The sequence below is a fragment of the Hydractinia symbiolongicarpus genome, chromosome 4, assembly GCF_029227915.1.
Source record: "Hydractinia symbiolongicarpus strain clone_291-10 chromosome 4, HSymV2.1, whole genome shotgun sequence".
NCBI classification, from domain to species: Eukaryota; Metazoa; Cnidaria; class Hydrozoa; order Anthoathecata; family Hydractiniidae; genus Hydractinia; species Hydractinia symbiolongicarpus.
Window position 1 is genome coordinate 19612719 of NC_079878.1, and position 11636 is coordinate 19624354.

Consider the following 11636-nt stretch of genomic DNA (forward strand, 5'->3'; position numbering starts at 1 on the left):
TGTACGTCAGACATAAGAAGTAGAAAAGTTCTGTAAAATGTTGAAATTGGTAGCTGTAGACGTTATGGCTTTATTCCTGCAGCCCGTTGTTGCCAAAAGTGCTGGATTACACAATTTATATACACCGAAATTTATCATAATAAGCACGACTTGTCATCTCAAGTGAATTTGGTGTCTGGAAGACAGGTAGACGAGAGAAGATGGGGGGAGAGGGGGGGGGTAACATTTAAACTATTTTCGAGCAAAAATTTTTTTGAGCAAGATATTAGCCGTAAAATTACTTACTCACTCACTCACCCAAACAAATATAATTAATTCTTATACTATTCAAGAGGGTCAGATGTGACCGCGCCGTGCTCATTGGCTAGTTGTAATTATGGGTTTGCTATGTGAGGTGCATTTTATGGGTTTGCTCTGACATTTGTTTGTGTCTAAGCTTTCGTTGTTGAGAGAAACGGAATTTGATATTCTTGAAGAAAGCTTAGTTAACTAGGCGAAATATATGAAGCAGGAAATCTGCGACATTTCCCAAATCCGTTTCCACTGTCCCATCAGGGTCACCAGCCGTTTGAAGTTCACCCAAGTGATCCAAGGTTTTTTCACACCGCTGCTACTAACCCTGAGTCTCCAAGTAACGAGCATTGGCATCGCAGGGCGGATGAATTAACGACATGCCATCTAATGACCATTACTCGTCCCTAGATCAGCAAAGTTGAGGTGGCAGTTGGCCAGAAATCAAGTTCGAAGATAAAATATGTTGACGATATAAACCTTTCATTAAAAAAAACGGCTGCCGAGTAAGAGCACTCACTTAGTAGAAAATAGAACATTAAAGGAGGGTAGAAGTGGACTTTGATACGGTGGCCCAACTGCAAACACGTTGCCAAAAAAATAAGGACAGGTTGCGAAAAAGTACGGTGCTTTTTCGCAACTTGTCCGTATTTTTTTGGCAACGTGTTTGCAGTTGTGAGTCACCGTACTTCCTTATATTTTTTGACGGAAATAGGTATGTTTTCTCTAGAAAAACCGTGGGGTGCATATTAATTTAAAAACGCCCCCACCCCCGCGCAAATCAGCTTCTATCACTCTAATTTTTAGTTGGGAAAAATCGGGGTAAGTAATCAATTTATTTCGGAATTTTCCTAGAAATGTCTTGCAGTTTTCTTCGAATCTGTTTGTTTCCTGATCCGAGGGTGATATGCAGACGGGCTGTGTCTGTCAACAATTGTGTTTGTATTATTTTACATTTTTGTTGGGTTACCTATACTTGTTGGCTTTGGATAAGTAAGTAGGTGAATTGTCCATATATTCATTCAAAAACAAAATACAAAAATATCTGATTGATAACATTTCAGTATCGAAAAAGTAAAGTGATAATGGTGTATGGTCAGGTACTGCATCATGTTGAAGTGTTTGTCTTTTCCTGTAATTTTTGCTAACGTGTCTCTTCCTTCATGGTGTATTGTATATGTAATGTCCACTTCTGTATCGTGAAGTATTGTACCATGTTTATGTGCTGTCTTCTCTTGTAATTTCTCTGTGACAATCCTCCTAATTTAAGATAGAGGGTTCCCAAGTATGGTGCCTTGAACATGTGTTCCAAGTGCCAAGATGGTCCTAGTCGTATGCTAGTGCTTAAACACTATTTGCTAGGATTTCCATCACATCCAGTGTAGATGCCCACAATACATCTAAAAAACATGATAATGCAGTAATATATTATTATATTTCTAATAAAAAAGAAAAAACATGTATTTATAAAAAAGACATATTTATTTACTATAAATATTTACATACTATATGTGCATAGAAACACACTTATAATATAATATGATTATAATATAGTTTAGTTATCATAGTAGTAAAATGTATTTGGATTATGTGAGAAACTACATACTTACTTACTTACTAAGTACTAAGTAAGTACGTTGCTAGTTTTGTCTGTATTTTTACATTTTCGTTGCATCGGTGTTTTAAACTAGCTAGCTAGCTAGCTAAATGTTCTTTAATGACTTGTATATTCGAGCATAGTCATAGATTTCGAGTAATTAGTCTGACCAATTAATTACTGGTTTTCCCTGACTGCTAAAATAATATTGTCATGCAATTTCAGAACCACCATCTTTAAATTTTTATTGCTCAAGTTGGTCTTTGAACCTCAATTTTTAGTAAAGGGAAACCCCCTTTATCTGTTATTAGGTGGTTAATTTTTTATGAAAATCTTTAAAGGTTACTTTCCTTCAACTTCCTCTTCAAGCTCTTTCCTTGTCTGCCTTTTAAATGTGGTACAAAATGATTACTCAGCATTTTCTAGGCCATCAGGAGATAAGCCCTGACACTCCCTGTATAATATATACTAAACGAAAGACGTTTTTATCTCACAATATCTACTTTGTCTGATTTGATCAACTACAACAACACACCCTCTAGCGACTCTAATGTGCATATAACTATCCTCACCGAGACTTTCCCAGCAGGTTTTTCTTATAATAATACATGTAGCTATATATACAGAAAATCGTCTAAGGTTTTAGGCTCAGGGGTAAATTCTTTAAAGAGATTTTGAGTAGTTTCAAGGCTGGAATTATTTTATTCGCAGGGACCACCTCTTCCCCAAGACTTGCTAGGATTTTGTACGCTGGAAACATGAAAAACCCTAAAACCCTTTGAGACGAGGTTCATGCAGGAGGAAACTTTTGCAGTATTAAAATTGCTGTGAAATTCCAGAAATTTTATAACTTTTGCAATCAAGTCTTTTGAGAAATTTTTGCGGGAATAAACTTTTGCAACAATTTAGCGCTAAGAAACTTTTGCAGAAATTAAGGTTAACATGGCCAACATATTAATTTTTGGAAAATAATAAGTTACAAATTGAATGTAAAAAAGAAAATTGTCTAATCCGTAAAATCTTACTATTACCTTTGTGACCAGACATTAGTTTCATGGGGGAAGCTTCCAACTGCAGAAATAAGTTTTGCAAAAAAAATTTTTCACAAATTGGGCGGCAATCTGAATAAATAGAATAGGTTTATAAACGCATATTTTATCACAAAGTCTTTTGTCTATTTTATTTTATCTTTTCTTATATATTTTGGTTCTTTTATACTGTAAATAATAAGAAAGAGAACATTGATTTCCATGTGAGATGAAGTGATAATGCTCAGCCAGAATTTTTTTTCTTGGAATTGGGGGAGCAATTAATGGCTCAGCTAGTTTCTCATTTTTCAGAATTGGGCGAGCCTTTGCATGAGCAAGAGCAATTGCTCTCCCCTTATTGATAGGCCTGGTATAGGATCATAATATATACAACTTAGTGTATCTGAGAACTAACTGATGGATTGAAAATAGATTGCTTCCAATGTGTAGAGCTTGAAACGCTCATCAAAATAATGTATAGGATCATATAGTTTTGACGAACCGTTGATGAGATTTAGGGTTTAAAATGTTTGCTGACGTCAGCAATGACCCGTCAAAACCCTAAATTTTTTTTAGAAATTTGTATACCTGTTGTCGTATAGATCTTAAAACGCTGATCAAGAAAATGTATAGGATTATGTACTTTTGATAAACGGTTGCAGAGATATTAGGGTTTAAAGGTTTTTTGACGACGTCATCAACCCGTCCATTCCGAAACGGATTCGGGGACCCATGTTTGGGAAACTTACCCAAATTGGTCCTAGGTGGTGAAATGGGGAAGATGGCACTCTGTGTGGTGGGCCACTGGTGTTGCAAGGAGTTGTCTGGCAGAGCAATGATCCTAATTGGGTCTGCATAGCTCAGAGCCAAGTTGTTAATGTTCCTTTCTTTGAATTTTAGATCAAAGTGGTTGAGCGATTTCAGAAAATTGTTGATTGCAATTCAATTTTTAACATCATTATTAAGTTGTTACTATTTTTTCTAAAGAGGCTACGAAACGGCTGTTGGTTTTCGACTTTAGTGACTTACACTAAAGTATATAATATTGGGAATCCAAATATAACTGAAAATGACAGAAAAGTTTCCCACATATATTGGATATCCATAATTATTCGATATAAGTACTTACCTTGCTTTTAATTTAAGTTTTCTAATAAAATTAACTTCAAACCTTTTGAACAAGGTAGCTAGCTATATCCTTCAAAAGTTTATTGAACATAAAGCCAGTCAAAGCAACAACAATGACTTTAAAATCTTTCTAGGGGGATTAATTACCTTCTTAAAGCTAGTAACATTGCATTTCTTAACAAATACAGCTCCTCGTGTCATCTTTGTTCCTCGTCAAAACAAATTCCGATTTACTTATTTCATCGCCAAAAAGAATAATAATAAAATTTTTCTTTTTTTAGAAAATAAAAATTTAAGTAGCAAATACATTTGACCTTTAGAGTGGTCAGCTTATTATACGCCATTTTTCAGAGAATGTACGGGGATAGAGCTTATTGAATCCTTTCGTAGCCCCTATTGTACAAAATTAAGATATCATCATCCTTTTTATAACTGACATAGGCTAGATTGAAGTTTATCATGGCTCGTGTAAAAACCGCAGATTTAATTACCAAAAATCTACTGGAAGTTTTAAAGGATCTGTACATGAACACAGAACTCAGTGATCGAGCATTTTTGAGATTCCGGAAGATTATATCTCTGAAAATTACACAATTAATTATTCATCCGTGGAACAGTTTAGCCTAAATGATGCTCAAATGGAGGCTACGCCTAATAAAAGGAAGTTAACGGAAGATAAACTGGAGCAACTGCCTTGTAAAAAAATTAAAGATGATCTCGACATTTTACAAGTTTCCACTACCAATGAAATTACGCCTGACATTAATACTATAAAAAAAGAAGTTATAGAAAATATTTCTGAATGGAAGGGAAAAAAGAAAGAGAACGGTTGTGAATCTGCTGACAAATACAATACCATGACTTACCAGATAACAGTGGTATTTCCGTGGAAATTAAAAATGAAAAGATAAAAATCCAGTTAGAAAATGCTGGTAATGATAACGAAGGAGTATATTTGTCTGGCTTTTAAATTGTTCCATTTGCTGTTATGCCAGTTCATGCAATTGTCTTGTCGTTGAACAGTGAGTACTTCAGAACACTTTTTTCTGTCTCGGGTATGAAAGAAATCCATCAGAAATACATCACTATTAAAGTTAATATCGGAGAAGGACAGTATTTGGAAAAATTGATACATGCTTTTTATGACCAAACTGTTTTGCGTGGTTTAACAACTCCAGAACTTTTGCAGGTTTTACAAGTAGCTGATCGATTTTCGTGTGTTACCTACATCGAAAAGTGTATTTCATTGTTAAAGAAAGCCAACATCACTTCATTTTCAGAATGTAATGATATTATAGAGCACCTTGGAAATTTCGAGCGAAAGATAGCACGTTTTATTGGAAACAAATGTGTTGATATCGAACAGCGTTGTGTCAAATTCATGGTGAAACGTTTTTGTCCTTTAGAAAACAAAATAATGCAACATGATAATTTTCTCTCCATTACCTATAAATCACTGTTGCTACTGCTCAGAAGTCATCTTCCATTTACGTAGAAAGAAAATAGTGTTTTGACTTTTCTTGCCTGCTGGTTGGACTACGACGAAGCACGACAAAAAGAGGATATTGTGGAAACATTATTGAAAGAGATAAATCTAACTCCTGCGTTTTTGTTTGACGAAATTACTGTAAATCATCATTTATTTAGCAAATGGTCAGGCTATAAAACTTGGTTTATGGACGTGCTCGCGTTTCATGCATTTTCTGATGAAAGGAAATCACAAGCATTCTTTCAGACATTCCCAAGTCGAAACTTTAAAAGCAATCTAAAGGTTCCTGGGTGGCTTGTAAAGTTTGAAACTATCGGATCAACTTCTCTGGTGCTCATTGATGACAATTTTACAATTTAACAAGGGTATAATATCAAGCCCCGTTTGTTTTTAAAAGATTGCGATGAAGATACGTACAAGATTACTCTTCATATTACGCATAGTAATCCACTGCACCGTAGTTCGTTGCATACGTTCAAATTTAACTTTACAACAGCAATAGCAGTTCTTCCGAATTGTGAAACCTACGCTGAAAGCCAGTTGTTTTCGTCAGACAGTGGCCAATTTATCAAACATCATTTTCGCCAAGTGGAAGTTGAGTTCAAATCCAACACCGACTATTTTGAATGTGAGTTTGCTTACGTCACGAAAGACTTGTGGCGGCTCACTGACGGTTTTCAAGTTGCGATGGCGTTTAAAGATGCTCGTGATAAATGGCCTTATTTTATGAAGACTGTACAGAAACTCGACCATAACAAACCGTTTCTTTCTAATGAGAGTAAATTTTGGCAGTGGCAGTTTGATGTCATGAAAGATAAAGGGCCGTTTTGAATAAAAATATTGAATCTATTTTTTAGTATATATTTATATGTTCTGCATTTGAAGTAAAGATATACAGTGATAGCATTTAGTTATGTTACACTTTTCAAAATATATATAGCATTCTTGTTCAGTTATATTATCACGTGGTATATGTTTATATTAAACATGGCCACACAGAAAACGTGTCACTGAGACCGAGCAAAGAATTTTTGCAGAAATTTATTCTTCTACGGACCGTGTGAAATTCAACGAGTAAAGGCATGAAATATAAATCTTTTTCGTTTGGTTTTGTTTTTATATTAGTGAATGTTACTCGTTCGTAAACCTTGTTGTATTTTTAGAAAGAAACAGAAAAACTAAAAATTACATATTTTTGTCGTTTCTTCTCTTTCTCATTTAATTTCTTCACATAAATTGCCAACCAACAAAATTTGATTTGATATAAACATCGTCTTTAGAAGGCCCTGAGAACGAGATTGGTCTGACATATTAGTTATTTGTTTTGGGTGAGTTTGATTAATTAAGAATGAACACTCGATTGTTTGTGGTAGTCATTCTTAGATCCGGAATAAAGAGGACGATCAACGATAGATAGAAGAGAAGTGTTTAGGTTTTCTATTCAAATAATTTTATTATTTACAATTAGTCTACTAAGAGTAAACTAACTTTATCTTTTCTTAGCAAACATTTGTCTTGACAAAATTGTAACTCAGACCAATTTCCGCACAAACTGTTAGGGGCAGGGGCACATAATGTACATAATGTACCATTATGTGCCCCTGCACTATAGGGGAGGAGCGAATACAAAGCACTTTCGTAGTTCAATTTAGCCTCATTCCCCAGCAGGTGAAACAAGTTAGTTGGAGGTAGTAAAAGACGAAACTGTTTTTTAATTGTGCTTTATGATTTTCTGCGAAACTAAACCAACTTTTGAAACGTAATCAAAAAATTAGATAGCATTTCTTCCGTTTTGTATTTTTTTAAAATTACATACATTTTTGATTAACTTTGCCGCAAGAACTCGTTTCTACGTTCTGTTTTACCTAGTGTGAGAAAATACAAGCTGGAACGTGTTTTGTAAAGGGAAAGAAACAATATCAGCTTTCGTGGCGTGTTTACATACTTTTCTATAAGGAGAGTTTAGAAAGCAAAAATAAATTTTTGCTGGTTTTCAGGGTTTTTTTTCAGATCTGTTCATTTCGCCAAAAAATTTTTTTTAGCGAATCAACAGATTCTTTGGGTAATTAATTTTTGCAAATAAGAGAGAAGAAACACGACGATACAAATATGTGTACCAGTGCAAAAAGTATGATTGATGACGATTAAAAATAATAAACTTCTTACATTCGTTCAAGTATGATATCTTCCCATCTCTATCCTACCTAACAATATTTTTGGTAGATGGGCAGTTATTTTTTTCGCAAGAATTAATTTTCGCAAAACGGAACGAAAATTTGCGAATTCAAGAAAACTTCTTTCTGCGAAAAATGTATCTTTTGAGCATGACGTTACTGTCTAGCAACCTCATCCTCAGGCCTTGTTCGGTTTATTATATTTGGACGGAATCTATATATTTAGACGTTTAACCTTTGTCATTAGCATTTCTTATCTCGCGTATTTGCGAGGGATCTGTCAAATCAAATCACTGGCTACCATCTTTTGTTCGCATAATATACATAAAATATATAAAAAAAAATCTAACAAGACCTGGGGACTAGGTTAACTGTCCATCTTTTAAAACATTTCATTTTCACCATCGGATGTCGTCATTAAGCCCAATCGTCATCACATGCGAAACTTGATGCTAGTTGTCGAACTAAACTTTTTCAGTTACCGGCGCAAAGGATGTCTCGCGTTTAGCAGAACTTTATTTCACGTTATGTCGGTGCATTTTGTCGTAGTAATTATCGCTGATATTACAGCTTAATTAAATCACTCGAAAGTAATAAATTGATGAAAACATTATAGGAAAGCCAATGTTTTTTGCTTCTTCGATAATAGTTGTCATGTACTGTCGAAACTTTTCCATCAGCTTAAAATGACATATTAAATTGCGGGAATAATTGGAACGAAACTAAAAAACAACGAAATGGACGTTGGATGTAAGGTCTGCAACTGTCACATGCAGACGAAGAGAAGAGAATAAGAAAAAGTTTTTTTCTAAAAGTTTTGTTTACATCGTCTTAGAACGGGTAAGGTTCCTCCTTTTTTATATGTATTAGTGCACGCAGAGCGAACAAATTCTTAACAAGTATGTATTGAAAACATGTATTAATATTTTCAGAAGGGGGGCAGAGCGACCTAGATTGGGTTAAAACGCATCCTCTCTGTACAAGTCTTGGTAATAACCATTATTGATAGATACTTTTTGGGGGGGTTGGATCCCTTTCACGCCGCGCTCTTATCTGGTACAGTCCTGATTGCGCAATCCTTAAGTTATAAATTCCAAAAATACGGTTTAAAAATCAGGAGAAAATTTTAAAATTTAGTACTAAATAACGTCCTAAAATGAAATGGCTAACAAGATTCTCCTCGACTTCTTTGCACCACGCCACGCCAGCGGTTTAGAGGTTCTACAATAGAAATGTACAGAATCAGATTGAGAATCATGCTGCTTTTCCAAACCAACAGCCGAACGGTACAGGAAACTAAACTCACAAGATTCTGTTTAATACCGGATGTGTGCAAATTACATGGTTAAATGTTGAATATAACACAGAGCACGCCGTTACTGAACTTTGCTGTGTTTTGTTGCTATGCAGTTTAATTGTTTTTTTTTTTTTTGGATTTGTTTTTTCGAAATTAATAACATACATTATATTTATATGTTAAATACCGACATGTCAGATTAATTTAATAAGTCCCAACCTCAGAGCCTTAGATATGGTCATTACTCGAAACTATCTCTTAAATTTCTATGAAATCCTTGGATTATCGTTAGAACTTGAAACTCACAACACAACTTTATTTCATTAAAGTGAATTATTCTGCAAAGGAATCATGATTAACCCAATTTCCTGATTTTTTGAGATTTTGCTCGAAAATCACAAAAATCAGATTTTCGGGCAATTTTTGGAGAATTATGTAAATAACTCTAAACAGAATAATTTTAAGCAGTTAGTGTTATTACAGAAAAAATTCTAGATTTTAATGACGTCACATCAAAAGTGCTGACATTAGCAAAAAGTTATTGTTGCCATTTTGTTCCTTTTATGACATACTATAAGTGTTCCAAGTTTGATAGCATTTGGAATTGGCAATTTGCCTATTAAAGTTGTCGGCGAGGGGCGGAATCACTCATTTAATAGGCCTTAAAAAGCCAAGTATATTTAGGGTTATGAAAGTGGAGGAAAACACTTTTAAGTAGAAATGACTATGCTTTATTTTTAATTCAGTTATCTTCAAAACGATTCTTCTGTTTCCTTATTTTATAACGGCAACAAAACATATTGATGACTTCAGCATCCTTGCTCATGAAAAATACTCCTAATAAAGCAATCTCGTCCTTCTTTCTCACTGTCTGATATGCGGTGCGCGCTAAGCCACATGAAAAAGCGAACAGACACCGTGGGAACGAGATTGGCTAATTAGCAATTAAAAGAAAATGTCAAAGGTAATAACACTTGTTATGTTATTACCTTTTTATGATGCTTCCATACTCTCTCACGCAGATTTCACTTTGCATAACAGATGTTAAAAATAGGCAAAACTAAAGAATATTTCTGTGGTGAAGAGCAACAGTGTTATATAATTGCGAACTTTATCGTTAAGATTCATCAGTCCGTCCTTCCCACGCAAGAGTTTAATATTCTGTGATAAAGCAGAATTTTTTTGAGATTTTAACCTCTTAGGTAAAAATGGGAACAAGTCTCCCCCATATTAACCCTTATTGACAAAAAAAATTGATGGAGAATGGACCGCTCCGTAGGGTTTCTACGCATTAGTCTGTATAGGTGTCGCAAAGATGATGGACCAATTACAATGTGAACAACAAATGTGCACAGATTTCTATACATACATTAAAAAGCAACCTCGTTCCAAGCACCTGTTAACTTTTTTTTTATCTCGATACGGCGAGACGAACATGTATCGCCGTCCCGGGGTCAGAAAAATATACAACATGCCCTGGGGACGAGGTTTATTAAAAAGATATCTTACTATTCTCGTCTTCAGACCTCTTTAGTAAAAGACTTAAAGCTTTGGGACTGCATGCTTAGTTGTTACCCTCCTTTTCTTTGGTCTTTTGTAGTCCGTGATAAGAGCGTTTTTACCAGAAAGAAAACTTTGGGATCTTCAGTTGATAATGACAACCATCTAAAAATCGTGACGTTACCAGTTCTAGTATCAAATAGGAAGCGATACCTTGATGTTTTGATAGTAGCCTGAACCTAAAATGGTATTTACTCGATTATGGATGCTTAGTAACAATCAACCTCGTTCTCAGCGTAAATTTCAAGTTGCATATGGACCTTAAGTTGCACGCATGTGCAATATAAGGTTTGTTATGAGTAGATCTTGAAACAAAGAAGAAATGAGCGTCCAAACCATATTTGATAATTTTTAACAAAGCTAGATCAGAGCTTGGAGTAAGAAAGGTCAGAGACAGCGTAAAGGTGGCCCAGCGAAACTTGTATATAGATTAATCATGTTGTTGTTCTTAAACCGCAAGCTAAACAAAACATTCAAAAGGAATCAAATTAATGTAATTTATTTTTAGAAGGATTTGCGCTTTTTATATGTAGTAGCCATGGAGTGTCGAAACTTTCAACAGCTTGACATTTATTAATGCATTTGATTATGCAATATAGTTCCCAGGGCTATTTTTCGCAATCACAGGGTTGGGATATGCATAGTAGTGACTAAGAACACCAAGGGAAGATGCTTATCGTGTAACTTACGACAATATCTTCTGCAGTAATTTTCGCCCTCTCTTTAGGAACAGTCTCATTACCAGGCCTTTTCACTTTGTAATACTTGAGTGTCACTAAATTCCTGGAACCGAAGTTGGTTGTTACCAAGCACCCACATCCACCTTGTTGCTGCTCAATACTTAGAAACAAGTTCTCCTTTTAGTGTCATTGTCAATGAAAACGATTTTTCTTTGTTGAGAAACATTGTTAATAAACAGTATGCTGAAATTTTAGGCACATAACATTAAAAGTAGGTTGACGGGTCTCTCATAAATATATCTAAATATGGTTATATAAATTTCCAACACATCACTTTTCTTCTTCCTAAAGATATCTTTCTGTTTGCATAGCATAAAGGAGGAACTCGTGTG

At 34.8% G+C, this 11636-nt stretch overlaps 1 protein-coding gene across 1 annotated transcript; it reads left to right on the top strand.

Annotated features, from left to right (window-relative positions):
- Positions 1–2991: 2991 nt before the first annotated feature.
- On the top strand, positions 2992–6857 carry LOC130641693 (uncharacterized). Its single transcript, XM_057448609.1, has one exon. It carries the CDS (start codon positions 5033–5035, stop codon positions 5537–5539), a length of 507 nt encoding a protein of 168 aa, XP_057304592.1. The 5' UTR covers positions 2992–5032; the 3' UTR covers positions 5540–6857.
- Positions 6858–11636: the final 4779 nt, after the last annotated feature.

Excerpts from the sequence above, each read along its gene's own strand:
- LOC130641693 (XM_057448609.1), top strand. The coding sequence starts at position 5,033 with ATGCCAGTTCATGCAATTGTCTTGTCGTTGAACAGTGAGTACTTCAGA.